The sequence below is a fragment of the Hippopotamus amphibius genome, chromosome 7 (assembly GCF_030028045.1).
Source record: "Hippopotamus amphibius kiboko isolate mHipAmp2 chromosome 7, mHipAmp2.hap2, whole genome shotgun sequence".
Lineage (NCBI taxonomy): Eukaryota > Metazoa > Chordata > Mammalia > Artiodactyla > Hippopotamidae > Hippopotamus > Hippopotamus amphibius.
This window is the reverse complement of record NC_080192.1, coordinates 12,180,998-12,197,197: the sequence shown is the minus strand read 5'-3', so window position 1 is coordinate 12,197,197 and position 16,200 is coordinate 12,180,998. Positions and strand designations below refer to the sequence as shown.

Here is a 16,200-nt window from a genome sequence, read left to right as displayed (position 1 = left end):
ACTGCCAGGGGAAATCGGGTAAGAGTATTCACCTCTCCATTTGTGAGGAATGACTTGCTAAAATGCAGATATTGCCTGGCATAACCAAAGACAGGGGGAGGGGGAGAGAGGGGGAGAGAGAGGGAGAGAGAGGGAGAGGGAGAGAGGTTTTCAATTTCCTACTCCCTCTCCTTCAGATGTCTTTTAATGTCCGTGTGATTGTCATTTATACATTCAGACTTGCTCCTCTGCCAGCGAGGGCTCTACCTGCCTCTGCTGCACCTGGATGCTTCTATGGTTCTCATGGAAAACATTCTTTGCCAGTAACAAAGACACGAAAATGAAACATATTTTTTCTAGTCTTTATTTTTAATAAGCCATTTAGAGCAAAGGCAGCAAAACTGGAATTCCATTGCCAATTCTGAGAAACCAAAGTGAATCAGGAATCAGATTACCCTATAACACACATTCTTCTGCAATTCTTAAAAGGAAGTCAATCCCTCTCCCCTCTTTTTGGCAGTCTACAAGAACCTCTTCCTACCTCTGCAGTCTCTCTCTCCCTCCCTCTTCTCAGAACCAAGACAAAGAGGTAGACAAATCCCCACAGGGTCTTTCCTGAGCTACAGCTGCACAGTACAGGAAACAGGAATCTGCTATGGAGCTAAGGGAGGAGGGGAGAAAAAAGGATATGGACACACCACACACACGGACTCACAACAGGCACAAACGCTTCCCAGCTGATAACAATTCTGGCCCTTTCTAAAAAGACAATAACAATTGAAACTCTGGTGACTATGCCCCACCCCCATATCTTTATTTGGATCTCAGAAACGAGAAAAGAAACGCAGGCAGGAAACACAGATCTTACCTGAGTTACCATTTTCTTTTTCTCCATAAACCAAAACGGAACAGATGATGAACGCTTCAAAGCGGTCGCGCTGGGGCACACCTTCCACAGCTTGCTTTCCACCCCCCTCCCCCCCCGTCTAGCTCTTAAGGGTGGGTGATTGCTCTCCCTTTACCCCGTTTTCCTTCCTTTTCCTTTCTAGTGTTTCTTCCTTTCTTTTCTCTTCCTCTCTGGCAGTCTCTCCCCCTCCTTCTTTCTCCAGCTCCCTCCCATATCTCAGGCAGATGGCTGAAGGAAGCCCCACCCCTGAATGCCTAAGGTAATTAATCAGAGTGGAGCCCCACCTCTTCCTCCTCCCCCCACCCCCTCCCGGCAGGCTGACATCTCCCAACTCCAGGAACAGGCCTGCTGGAGAATGGCAGTTTGGTGTGTGCTTTGCGCACGCGTGTGTGTGTGTGTGCGTGTGTGTGTGTGTGTGTGTGTGCGCGCGCGCGCGCGTGAGAGAGAGAGGGAGAGAGAGGAGGAGGGAAGGAGAGGGGAGAGAGGGAAGGGCAGGCGCCATGTGCAGGCATATTTTAAGGAGTGAGTTTCTGCGATGGTGGCATTAATTACATGGGCACGGGAAGTATTCACGGCAGCATAGTCAGTACTGATTTAAAATGTTCCATCTAAGAATACCTGATAATAAATAAAAAATGAAACAGAAATTATTAAAGAAAAAATTCCACTGATGTACAGTTTATAGATGCAACGGATTTAATAAAAGATGAGAAAAGCTGCTCAATGACGGGTTGACTGGAAGGTTTTCAAGGAATGGAAATATGCAAGAACCTGCTTGTCCTAAACCAGTCTAAAGACTGCAAAGGACAAAAAGAGAGAAGGGAGGTAATTTTAGGGCTTATTTTTTTCTGCTGTAAAAAACCTGGGGATTCTGAAAAAGGTGCCTACAAACATGACTGCTTACGAAACTTAAGGTGGATACAAATTTCTAGCTTCATTAAAAATTCTGGTTAACTGAGAACTCACCCTTTGTGTTCCCCTGCCTTCTGCATCTCAGGCTCTACTGAAAAACATAAACCCTTTCTTATACACACACTGGACATCTGTGTGATTACTGTAACCAGTCATTGTTACTATAGAGTGCTATAGATAAAAGTTTGGGAGAATGTTTACTGAATTTAAGAGTTTCTTTTAAGTTCTCTTAGTAAAAAGTCATAATGAAAAAAAGCATAAAGGTGTGATTCAATTCAGAAGTCCTGGTCAAAGTCCTAATTCTGCCCTTTACAAGTGATCTTGGAAAAGTCTTTGATATCTAAAAGTAAATGTCATAATCTCCCTACTTTCTATTATTAAATATTCAAATGCAGTAACCTATGTGCATGTTTGATGATTTTATGATGTTTGTCTCATAAAAATAAAGATTTTTTGATTTTTAGCATTCTAATAAATAAGATCCTATTCTCCAGGTTTTACTGTATATTTTAAGTTATACTATATTTATTATGTTATAATCTCTAATAGATTACCTGAAGGGCAAAAAGGTTAATTCCAAAATTAAGATTCCTATTTTTAAAATGAACACATAAAGAAATCAAAATTAAAAATCATAAATCACACCGAGAATACATAAGTTTTTGCTGTCTCAGTGAGGGTTATTTGGTAAAATGTATAACTGGGCTTTAAAAAAATGTACCATATAATGTTGGTTGGCACATTACCAATATAACATCATCATGCTCCCATCCAAATTAAGAATCATTTTAACAATTCTGCAAAGAACACAGGAACTACCAAACAATCTGGAGAACCTGGAGAAACTGGTACAGTCACAGTTATTTACTGAGTACCTACAATATGTCAGGCACTATTCTGGGCATTTTACAGATATCTGTATACTTTCAGTATAACCTGTGAGTGTAAAGAAATACGTACAAAGAATGGGATCTTTAGACCTTAGGAAAAAAATATTAAGAGAAAAGGAATAGATCAGTTCTGGGCTTGTTCTTATTTAACATTTTTAGAAATGATCTGGAAGATAGAACATATTACATTCTCTGAATTTGCAACTGAAAATCCAATTTGGAGATAAAATGCAGTCAAAACATTTTAAAGACAAAGTGAAGAAGCAGAAAAGAAGTAGGTGAGTTTAACTGGAAGCAGGGGCAAAGCAGTGTGCTTTTGGGAAACTCTAAATCATATATATGGGATAATTATTTACGCTTTCAGTACTAATATAAGAAATAAACTGAGAATCACTGTGTACCATTCTCTGAATCCGCTGGTCCACGAGAGTGCTAGGGGCAAAATATCTGGGATACCAAGACAGAGTCCCCCATTCCCCACCACACACACACACACACACACACACACACACACACACACACACACACACACACACACACACACACACACACACGCGCGCGCGCACATGCGCTACCCTTATGAAAGCAGCTGTGGCTGTCTTGAAGCTTGCAAACCTCTATATGTATGGGAAGACAGCAGAGCCTCAAGAAGAGATTTTTTAAATAAAAATGAGGGATTCCTACATGCAAAAAGTCTAGGGCTGGGATAAAGGTTTCCCTAGGCCTGGTATTCACGCCTCTTTCCTACATTTAGGACCACTATTTTATATTGCAAACAATAAACTTATAAAAGTCATTACCACAAGAGTTAGTATGAGCTAAAAGTAAAAAAAAAAAAAAAAAGTTATTAAAGTAATTTTCGTAAACTAACTGATCATAGTGAGCACTGCACAAACTTTAGGATATTTTGACGTGCGTCCCTGACTTTAAAGGCTGGTGTTATAGAGGACAATCTGCTCCCTTGTGCCTAAGTGAGAGAAGAGCAACTGAACAGCCAGATCTGACCCAGCAAAACAACTGGAGTCCCCTGACGGCTGAGTGTGCCCAGTGGTGTACCAAGGAGAAACTCATTTCAGGGCATTTTCTGGGTGGGAGTGAGGGGGTTGGGGAGGTAGGCAGGCAAACAGACAGTAAGAATGTCAGCTAAGGGAGGAGACCACATCTACCCTCGTGGATCAACCCCTGGCTTCCAGCACAGTGCCTGCTATATGGTAGGTACTCAATAAATAGCTGTTAAATAAACAAATGAAGGAACTTCCAGTTGTCTTAATGTCTTCATTGTTTCCTCAGTGTCTCATGTAATCCCCAGAACTCCAGCTTCCTTTCCCCCATAACCCTCAAGGGAAATCGATCTTATTAAAATCACCAAAGACTTCTGATGGCTAAATTCAATAGATGACATGTTACACCTTCTTTGACTTGTCTGTGGCATTTGGCACTCCCTCCTTTTGTAAGCTCTTATTCTCAGTTTCAAATGATACCACTCATTCCTGATTTTCCTCTTTTCTTGTTCACTTGCTTCCCCATCTTACTTTTCCCTCTGCCCATCTTCTATGTTGGTATTGCTTGATGTGCCGTCTTCAGACCTCTTTCTACTGCACACCACAGGTTCTTAACCCAAGGTACATAGTTCCTCACACAGGTACCCCGGTGCAAATTTGGTTTTTTTAATGTGCATTTCTGTGCAGAGAGGATCTACGGTATTCATCGGATTTTCAAAAGGGTACACATCTCAAAAAAAAGTTAAACAATGGTTGTTAGTTCCCAAGGCCTCCTGTTGACCAATATGCTTGCTGGAGGTGACATAATCCATCCCATTGTTTCAATTACCACCCGTTTACCTTGATGACCCCCACATTTCTATGTCCAGTCGGGGTATCTCTCCTGAATTGCAGATCAAAATATCCAAATGCCAAATAATGGTCATTTCCATTTAGGTATTCCACAAATTTCTCTATCTTAAAAGTTCAAAACTAAATTAAATTCTCAAAATCGAATCACTAATTCATTTAGCAAATGTTTAAGTGTCTACTATGTGCCAGGCACTGTTCTAGGCACTGGGGGAAAGCAGTAATGGACAAAGGAGATAAAAATCCCTGTATGTGTGAAGTCTCAGATTCTAGTACTCATTCAAACATGTTTGTTTACTTGGTGAAATGTGGTTAAACTTTGTAACCAGTGAAAGAGGTATCAGTTTTCGAAAACTAACTCCGTGGAGGCTTCCTATCAGGCAACTACATATATTCTTAGCTCATCGCATCCTCAAGACAAGGTATTTTAATCTCTTTTGTAGAGACAAGGGAATTAAGACTAGGTGAGCCTAAGTATCTTGCCCAAAGTCACCCGAACTAGCAAGCTGAAGTGCCCAGATTTAAACCCAAATTTGATGGGAAGTCTGGAGACCTTCCAAGACTACTCCTTCTCACTCAACAGCACACCAAACCAGAAGCAAGTCCATCTTATTTCTCTGAAATCTGCCCTTTCTTTTCATCCCTAGAACCACAAATTCGCTTCTGACCTTATTATTTTGCATTCAACCTCCTACTTACCTCCCTGCCTTCAGTGTACCCCTCTTCCCATGCAAGCTTCTCACCACTGCCAGAGCTTGATCTTTCTAAATGCAAATCTCATCATGCCACTTCCCTGATTAAAATCCTCAACCACTGCCCACAGCGTAACAAGGGGGACAACACTAACCCTAACACACACCACGTGGCTTCAGTTCACCTGTCCAGAGCCCCTGCTTTCCCTCTCCCCACTCACCGCTCTTCTCTGCTCCTACCACACTTCATGACTTGCAGTTAGTTCCTCAACGACATCTCTGTTCTTTTCTGTTTTCTATTCTTTCTCCCCTGAGTATGGCCTTCTATCTGGCTAATTCATCCTTCAAGGCTCACTTCAGGGATCCCCTGCTCCAGGAAGCCTTTGCTGCCCTATCTGCTCCCACACCTGGGTTAGGTACCCCTTATTCTGTGCTTTAAGCGCCTAAGCCATGGTTCATATTGTTTCTGTATAACTTTGACCAGACTGTGAGCAATCTGAGGGTAGGAACTGTGTTTCACAATTCTAACCCAGCTCCTAACCCAACTCCTGAATACCTAGTAGATGAATAAATGTTTGATGAAATCAAACTATGATGCCTTGATTTCTACCTCTAGCCATTTATTTACCATATGTGGGTACCTAAGAACAAAGAGCATCTCTGTGGTTATCAAAATACTATAAAAGCATTCTTTTCTTCCCAAAGAGTACATGGAAATATCTTTAATTTTATAAATTTACTTCAATGTCTTAGAAATTTGAAGGCAAAAGGAAGATGTACAAAATGTGAGAGCAGGAGAAAGGCCTTATTTTTGACTTTATTGAAATACTTCAGATTCTAGGCAAAACAACACTCACTGACTTAAAAAAAAAAAAAGCTCATGACTTAGGTGGTGTTGCTCCTCACAATTTTTTTTTTTTTTTTTATGCTGGCCTCATATAATGAGTTAGGAAGTATCCTCTCCTTTTTAATTTTTTGATGAGTTTGAGAAGGATTGGTGTTAATTCTTCTTTAGACATTTAGTGGAACTCACCAGTTTAACGATCTCGTCTGGAATTTCCTTTATTGGGAGGTTTTTGATTATTGATTCAATGTCTTTTTAAAAATTATTTATTTATTGGCTGTGTTGGGTCTTCGTTGCTGCACACAGGCTTTGTCTAGTTGTGCTGAGCAGGGGCTACTCCTCGTTGTGGTGCACGGGCTCCTCATTGCTATGGCTTCTCTTGTTGTGGAGCACGGGCTCTAGGCACTTGGGCTTCAGTAGTTGTGGCACATGGCCTCAATAGTTGTGGCACACAGGCTTAGTTGCGCTGCAGCATGTGGGATCTTCCTGGAGCAGGGATCGAACCCATGTCCCCTGCATTGGCAGGCGGATTCTTAACCACTGCACCACCTAGGAAGTCCCTGATTCAATGTCTTTACTTGTTATAAGTCCATTCAGATTTTCTGTTTCTTCTTGAGTCAGTTTTGGTAGTTTGTGTGTTTGTAGGAATTTGTCCATTACATCTAGGTTATCTAATTTGTAACAATTGTACAAGAGAATACTATGTACGATTGTTTATAGTATTCTCTTATAATCCTTTTTATTTGTATAAGTTCAGTGGTAATGTCCCCACTTTCATATCTAATTTTAGTAATTTGAGTCTTTTCTCTTGATTCATCTAGCTAAAATTTGTCAATTTTGTTGATCTTTTCAAAGAACCAGGTTTCTATGCATTTAATTCTATTATTTTTCTATTTTCTGCTTCATTTATCTCTGCTCTTACCTTTACTTTTCCTTCCTTATGCTAGTTTTGGGTTTAGTTTCCTCTTATTTTTCTATTGCTTAGGGTGTAAAGTTGATATTCTGCCTAGTTCTATCATTAGAAATGGAGAATTGAAGTCTCCAATGTTATTGTTGAGTTGTCTATTCTCCCTTCATTTCTTGTCAGCTTTTTTTTCTTTTTATGGTTTATTTATTTATTGTTTGGCTGCATTGTGTCTTCATTGCTGCATGCGGGCTTTCTCGCCACTCTTTGTGGTGAATGTGGGCTACTCTTCGTTTCAGTGCATGGGCTCAGGCGTGTGGGCTTCAGTAGTTGTGGCATGTGGGCTCAGTAGTTGTGGTACACAGGCTTAGTTGTTCCATGGCATGTGGGATCTTCCCAGACCAGGGATCGAACCTGTGTCCCCTGCATTGGCAAGTGGATTTTTAACCACTGTGCCACCAGGGAAGTCCCAAACTGGATGTTTTATTTTTTATTTTTTATTTTTTTTTAATTTTTATTTTTTATTTTTTTATTTTTTTTGGGGGGGGGGGGTACATCAGGTTCAATCATCTGTTTTTATACACATATCCCCGTATCCCCTCCCTTCCTTGACTCCCCCCCCTCGAGTCCCCACCACCCTCCCTGCCCCATCCTCACAATTTTAGGGACTCAACCTCCCTACCTTCCACCCACAGACCAGTAATGCTATCAAAGCAGGTCCAAGAGTCCCTGACCAGAAGGCAGAGTTTGCTCATACTTTCCCAGGCTGCCGCTAACACCCAAGTGAAAACCAGCATTAAAGGGACAGCATTTCCTGCAATAATAAAAACTTGTTAGTATAAAAGCTCTTCACAGCACACCCCCCCCCACCCATAACCCTAAGTGTAAATAACAATTTATACCTAATGCATATAAATACCTTCCCAGAAGCATCTCCAAGACAATACTACTTTAATATCCCTTGCCCCAGCATTCCCTTTAATATAAATGAAGCCAAATTATAGATAATCCTGTTATATCATAGCTTATTTTCTCTGGCTTAGGCAGTGTTCAGTTACATATAACCCATTCTAGAAAAAAAAGTGAGAGTAAAATTTGACATCAACTGCTTTAGACCTTATATGCTTATAAAAACCAAATAATCCTCATATTTATTTCCTGTGCCCCCAAATCAAACCTTCAGAACAATATCACAAATAGTATACGCTAAGCCATAGGTGAGGCCAGAGAAATTAGAAAACATCACTTCATAAATTATTAACTACATTTGCATAAAATACTCTTTAAATCTCTCTAAACTATCCCAAACTCTAGACAACTGAGTCATAGATACAATTGTAATTATGTGTGCATTCTCCGTATTCTCTAAGAGACTAAGGAAGAGGTTCTTAGACAAATACTAAAAGGGATGGGACATAAACAAGTTTATGAATAACCAGTTTATCAAGAAAATACATGATTAATCTGTGAAAACTGAAGAGTACTGTTTCTCCAATAATAAAATATGCCATGCCTCTGTCACTAAGTCACTGGAGATTCTGCTGGTTTTTTTCACCATGAGATCCTGTGCCTGGCTTAGTGTCTGGCACACAGTACATACTCAAAACACATTTGGTGAGTGACAACCTAATTCAAAATGAGAAATTAAAGTACATATATATCTCTCTACATCAAGGTAATCTGCCCACAAAGAAGTGGACAGCCTATGGGCTAACCCACACTACAACGTTCTGCAGACCCTAAGGCTACTCCAGGCACACGCATCTTTTAGATAGGTCACTTTCTGTCTCTCAATCTTCCAGATGCCTAATACCCTTAAGGAATGAGATGGAGCTATATGTAATGAGGTGGATAGACCTAGAGTCTGTCATACAGAGTGAAGTTAAGTCAGAAAGAGAAAGACAAATATTATATGCTAACTCATATATATAGAATCTAAAAATGGTACTGATGAACTCAGTGACAAGACAAGAACAAGGACGCAGATGCAGAGAATGGACTGGAGAACTTGGGGTTTGGGGGGGGCGGGGGGTGAAGGGGAAGCTGAGATGAAGTGAGAGAGTAGCATAGACATATATATACTACCAACTGTAAAAGAGATAGCCAGTAGGAAGTTGCTGTATAACAAAGGGAGTTCAACTCGAGGATGGATGATGCCTTAGAGGACTGGGGCGGGGAGGGTGGGGGGGAGTCGAGGGAGGGAGGAAATACAGGAATATGTGTATAAATACAGATGATTGAACTTGATGTACCTCAAAGAAATAAATAAATAAATTAATTAATTAAAAAAAAAAAAAAAGAACTTGGCTCTCCTGAATCCTCAAATCAGGATACACAGCTACACCTCGCAAAATGGAAGACCCTGTTTCTTCTCCCCTCCAACTGGCCCATTCACCTCAAAATGATAATCAGTGCCAATGTGTTTGATGGGTGACAGGTTAAGTAAGATTGCCTCAGGAAAAACTGGGATAATAGATGAACCCTTAACTTGCAACAAGTTGTCACATAACATAAAATTTACCATCTTAGCCATTTATACAGTTCAGTGGTATTAAATACCTCTGAAGAACACAGTTTGAACTGTGCCAAGTCTGCTCACAAGTGGATTTTTTTCACTGAACATGTACACAATCAGCAGCGGCTGGTTGAATCTAAGGATGCAAAACCATGGATATGGAGGGCCGACTGTGAAATTATACATGGATTTCTGATTGTGCAAAGGGTTGGTGCCCCTAACCCCACATTGTTTAAGGGTCAACTATATATTCATAATTTGCTACCATCACCACCGTCCACCTCTGCAACTCTTTTCATCTTGTAAAACTGAAACGCTATACCCATTAAACATAACTCTCCATTCCCCCATTCCCAGAGCCCCTGGCAACCACCATTCTACTTTCTGTCTTTATGAATTTGACTATGCTAGGTACCGCATATAAGTGGAATCACAGTGTTTGTCTTTTTGTGACTGCCTTATTTCATTTAGCATAATATCCTCAAGGTTCATCCACGTTGCTGCTTATGTCAGAACTTCCTCCCTTTTTAAGGCTGAATAAGGTTCCAATGTGTATGTATATATATATATATACATACACATATACACATACCATGTTTTGGTTATGCAATCACCCACTGATGGATACTTGGGTTGTTGCTTCCACTTTTTGGCTACTGTGAATAATGCTACTATGAACGTGGGTGTACAAATATCTTTCTAAGACTCTGCTTTCAATTCTTTTGGGTATATAGCCAAAGTAGAACTGCTGGGTCACATGGTAATTCCACTTTAATTTTTTCAGGAACCCCCATAGAGTTTTCAACAGCAGCTGTACCATTGTACATTCTTATCAACAAGTGCACAGGGGTTCCAATTTCTCCACATCCTGGCCAACACTTGTTATTTTCTGTGTTGTTGTTGTTGTTGTTGTTGTTGTTTTGACAGCAGCCATCCTAACAAGTTATATTTTAACCATCCAGTCAGAGGCGATAAATGTCTAGTTGAAAAGACTAATTTCAAGAACAGTTTCTCAAATATATTTTTTATGGGTAGGGAAACTACACTCAGTGTCCTTTCAATCATATCTAGCAAGCCCCCATCTACTTACTACTCTGCCTGTATTTTAAAATGATGTGGCCCAGATTTGGTTCTGCAAGAATTATAACTAATAAAATAACCAATTTCAATTGCACACTCTTGAGACAGACATGATTTTATTAACTGTAAGAGCAATAAAAGGTCAAGTACCTAAAATACTTCATTGCCCTATGTTGAGAACTTACTTTGTTTCATTATTTCAGCATTAGCAATTCTAGAAATACTTAATTTAAAAAATAGGTGCAAAACCTTTAATTTTTAAAAAAATACAGTTCAGACACATCCTCAATAATGTCCAGTTGCATAATGCATTGGTACAGAACCACAAGTAGTATCAATGAAGAGCTCTGATTAAACTAAGTACAAGAATATAACTGAAGCTAAAAAGAAAACTTTATAACTATAGTTGAGATAAGAGTTTGGGTAGCAAACAACCATCATAAATGCACCATCATTTATAAATGCACTGGAAAAACCTGTTACCCTAACAGAATTAAGAAATAAGACTTGTAAGATAGTTTGGGATCCTTCAATTTAAAATTGCTCTTTCAATCACATTAATTTTCCTGATGTGGTGGAGAGTGTACTCTTAAATTTTAATAACCCATTACTTGCATTTCTAAGCTACCTTAATTGCAGATAGAATAAACCTACTAAATGGAGCAAAGTCAGGAAAGTGTTGTTTCAAATACTGAACACCACATTTATCAGTACTAAATCTTAATGACAAAAGATTTGGGGTGGCAAATTCATTTTATCATACATGAATAAAATTTTACTGCAAAAGAGTATCAAACATGTCATAATTTCTAAACAAGAACCCTTTAATTCACTCCACAACTTTTATCTTTTGGGGGAATGGCCAATTTTCTACATCAAAAATTTTTATACATATTACAATTATTTTTTATATAAATTTCCAACACCTCAATCTTCTTTGGAAACATTTTTACTTTTTCAGTTTTTTTTTATATCACATATTACAGTTATTACGAGTCCTTTACTTTACTAGTTGGGTCTCAGAAATTTACTGTTCACAGATGTTTCTCTTCAAAAGCACATCAATATTTACTTGTAAGAAGCTTTGCATCTAATCTAGTCTCATGACACTTCCAGCCTTAAGCTGTTACACAGACCAATCTACTGTGTTATACCACTAGAGAAATAGCTCACAGATAAATGAGACCCACAAACATATCAAAACCCTGTTATGGAAAATATATGATCGATCTGAATAACTCAAAATCACGGAGAGTTATACAGTTAATATAAAACACGCAGTATAGACCAATGTGCTAGAATACAGTTAAAGAAACATGGCCATATCCCCTCCTAAATGACTTCCATACTGGTAGCTTAAGATGTGAACAAGAGTTGTGAGTTCACTCTAGAGAGCTTACTCAACAGGCCCAATTAAAAATAGCTTGGTTTAGCCTTTAGGCCCAAAATACCTAATAAGATATACCGGTTTGTTTGTCCCTTCTTTAACCCTATGCATTTCTGTCCAACTCACAACTTAGGAGCTAATTATTAGAGAAATGGCTATCTGAAAGAAAAAAATAAAGTGCCATAAAAACAAACTAAATCAAACTGAGAAACCAAGTAGTATCTATAATCCAGAATTAATTGTATTAACCATTTTTATTTTCCCATTCTAGATTTTCAGCACAATTAATATTTCAAAGAATCATGACATATGAAAAATCACCTAGTTCAACCCCTTCATTTTATATACAAGGAAAATAAAGTCAAGAAAAATGAAGCTATTTGAGCATGACTTGGAGGTGTTAATACTATATTCTTGAATCAGAATCCAGAATCCTTAACTTCAACTTCATTCGCTATACTGCTACTAAAGGCAAATAGTTATTCAGGAATATGCTTAATAAAGGCCTAAATTCGCATAATTCTAGATTTCAACAAATTAATAACTAAGATGGCAATAATCCCATCACAGAAAGTCTAAATGTTAAGTGTGGAGAGAGTGCCCTCTACTGTATATTACCTTCCTGAAAAATATAGCAACATTTGGAAACCACAATCTGTGCTTCTCATCTACTCAAAATATATGGTAGCTTAGTTATGTTACATTTATAATGCCAAGCCCCCTATTTAAAACACACACACACACACACACACACACACACACACGTGGGTAACCCCCTTGCAGCTCCCCCTGCTCCAAGCATGAATCTCTGAAGCTTTAGAACTTCTAGGATTGAAAGCAACCACCCCTGCCCAGCCCTCAATACATAAAACTCAAACTTTCTGTTACAGCAAATTAGTAAATAGCTTTGGGAAATCTATGCTCTGAATGGTAGCAGGTTAGAAGACGGAAGCTTATGCGCATTTCATCCCACCATAAAACCCTCATGTCAATCAAGCACTCTCTAGAAAGGAGTCATGGCCCTTAGCTTACCTGGGCCGCAGGGTACTGATAGTCCGTACAGTACACAGCATACATAGCAGATAAAGACGGTACGAAAAGTGTCTAAGCTTTTGCCTCGTTTGATCTGGCTGTCCTGTCCAAAGGAACCTGCTAGCACCAAAAAAATCCTTGGCTGACTTCCAGTCTACGCAGAGAGGGATGTTGGCTCAGATGGTGAAGAAAGAGCGTGGTTCGGCCCAGGCTTCCACCCCAATAAGACTCAACACTGCACAGAAGAAATGTTTGTGGAAAAACAAAAAGCTCCAAAGGAGTTACGAGTTATAGACTGAAAACGACACTAGAGACTTGCTGTTACTGTTGGTTTTAAACTGACAGCTCCTCCAGAAACTCAAGAGGTAGAGAATGACAGCCAAGGAAGGGATTGCGGGCTCCTTAAAGTAGTGCACACACACACACACACAAAAACCGGCAGGAAGCACAAGGTATCCAGGATCCAAAGTGATATATATATTCTAGGCTTTGAGTACGTCAGAGGGAACACTCCCAATCCAGGACGTGGAAAGGCAGATGGGACTGGCGTTATTTCCCTACTCCTTCTTGGGCGGGACTGCGTGCATGCGCATGCACGTATGTGTGTACACACACACACACACACACACGAACACACACACCCTTCTCACTGTCTCCGGCACAGACAGGTGTTAGGATTAACAGTATAAAATCCTTCTGCCATGGAAAGAAATGGGAGAGAAATGAAGTCACACTGTTACATGCAGTAAAAGGAGCTCTTTCATGACACTGTATGTTTTTGTATCATTTAACACCTCCTCCGCCGTGCTTTAACAGAAGCTAGGACAGCTGGCAGGATCAGCACTAGAAAAGAGGAAGGTGGCCCCAGCTCTGAGGCAACATGAGTCCACTGGAGACCTTCAGATATGCCAGAGACTCTCTCAGCTGTTCCAATCAAACATGGAAGGATTAACTTTGGCTGCCTGCAAAAAGGTGGGGGTGGAAAGGTCTTTTCAGAAAAGCCAGTTGCTTTTCCCCTTTTAGCAAGCTGCTATACCCACCCTACCGCTCTATACAAACACACAGGCACACATATTTCTATAACAGATATTAAAGGCAGTAACAAACACAGACAGGTGTTAGGTCAGTCTGACAATGCAGGGAAGGTTAAAGAGTTGGCTTTTAGAGCCTAAAAGGCCCATCTAAAACCAGAGAACTGCCAAGTAATTCTTAGAAAATAGGACTTAGAGTGAGCAGAAAGTAAAGATAATTGCTCAGTAAGAGAGACACACCATTTGTAACTATCGTTCCTGAGAAATCGCCTACTCAGGGCAAACATTCAAAAGTTCAAAATGATAAATAATTCTAAATTAGTTTCAGAGGCTCTGATCTCCCTAATCTCGGAGAGCCAGTAATATTATAACATGTTTTAGTAAGATTAGCCTGTGAGGATTATTTGCAACTGTGAGGCATTTATAAGAGTCTAAGTCTCACCATGTCCACTTCACCCTCAGTGTAATTTTTCTCCTTTTATGGTCATTGCAATTTATTTTAGTACTGTTCAGGAGAAATTGGTTTTTAAGAGTCAAAATGGCCTTAGTACATTTAAGGTAGATCTCGATTAAGCATTTACTACCTTAAACCGGTTCTGAGAGATTAGGTAGACCACTGCAACGTACTAGATTGTCTTCAGATTGCTGGTATGGATTCTATGCGTATTACACATGAGGGACGACAATAAATCAATTAAGTATAGTTTTTAAAATGTATTGATCTATTTTACACAAGGTATTGTGCTGAGCAATGGAGAAATGAATAGACACAGTTCTGTTGTCAAGGAATTTGCAGTTTATGGAAGAATACATCAGCACACAGCTAAAAGCAAAAGGCAAGACAATGCTACAGCCCCAAATTAAACACTGTAAGCAACTTCTCACACAGGGAATAACATTTTTTAAAATCTGCTCTTAATAAACACTTCCATAGTGTCACTTTCTCACCACTAAAACTATAAGACCTTGCTGTGTCAATTCCTAACAGAGACTGTCTGAGCCTTATAATATTTTTGATCTGATACCTTAAGGACCTATAATATACATTCTACTTGTCCCTTATATAGTTATTAAAATGGTAATTAAGAAATAACAAAAGGGATGTTTCTGTAATAAAACCTTATACTAAATTTTCCCTTCTATTCAAATCAAATAACTCTCCAATCCTTCTTCCTCTTGTACACTCTGCCCTTCCACCTTCCCTCTACTTCATTTCATATCCAGCAGTACAGTGGTACTGGTCACACACACACTTGTAAACTAGCATCTTAATCACTGTTTCATCTCTTTGATATGACTGATACCAAGATGCTCTTGATATAAAGACTGGGAAATGATGATACTTACAAACCATACAGGGCCGTGATAATGCACGATGGCTGACAAACTTAACCTTCTTGAGTTAACTCAGTTCAATATCTGATGAAGTAATCACAGAAAAAGGAATTTTCCCAAATTGTGTTGTATTTAAGATGATGGACTATAACTCAAATTCTAGAACAACTGATACAATTTCAGCCTGAAAGTGGTCCCCAAATATGTTACTGAGGGCCTCATCAATCTCTGGAGCTTTAAATTCTTCCTGAGGATCTCTACATACATGGTGAAAAGATGTGACATACGTTATTAAGTGAAAAAAATTATATTGTTGAATAATGGTTAGAGTGTAATTCCATATTTGTAAATGCACATATAGTGTGTATGTTAACCAATAAATTATATGTGTAATTTATAAGCTTTATGTGTCTCACATATAAGCTACATACGTTATATATTTGTACACACACATCTATAACTTATTGGTTGACATGCACACCAACATATGCCACATAGAGCACATATTTATACACACACATAGACACACATACATATTACAGGCATAAGACAAAAAACCAACACCTCTAGGCGGTGGGGTAGTGGTTTTCATTTATTACTTTAGAGAGAAACTTCTAATTCATTCAAATATATTTAAATTATCATTTACTGTTCCTATAATTTATCTTTGTATAAGCTGAAGGGAATCAAAACAGATTTTACTTTGAGAACAAGTACTTCAAAAATTAGTAATACTTTCTCAGTCTCTGTATTATCACATTTGCTTTAACCTAACATGATGGCATAAACATCAACTCTCATTTAATACTGGAGGATTTAGATGATAAACAATCAGTAGCCAG

The 16,200-nt window shown here is 39.0% G+C and overlaps 1 protein-coding gene across 16 annotated transcripts in view; it reads right to left on the bottom strand.

Moving 5' to 3' along the window:
- RBFOX2 (RNA binding fox-1 homolog 2) overlaps nucleotides 1–16,200 on the bottom strand; it is a 264,949-nt gene that overhangs the window by 93,129 nt on the left and 155,620 nt on the right. The window contains exon 1 of one of the 16 annotated variants that reach the window (XM_057742951.1): nucleotides 12,993–13,325. The exons of 13 other annotated variants lie outside the window; for them this stretch is intronic. In XM_057742951.1, coding sequence (XP_057598934.1) covers nucleotides 12,993–13,037 — 45 coding nt within the window. In that variant the 5' untranslated portion in view covers nucleotides 13,038–13,325. Of the gene's footprint in view, nucleotides 1–847; nucleotides 1,182–12,992; nucleotides 13,326–16,200 lie in introns of those variants that run through there. 2 more of the 16 variants (XM_057742954.1, XM_057742952.1) reach the window with 2 other exon arrangements.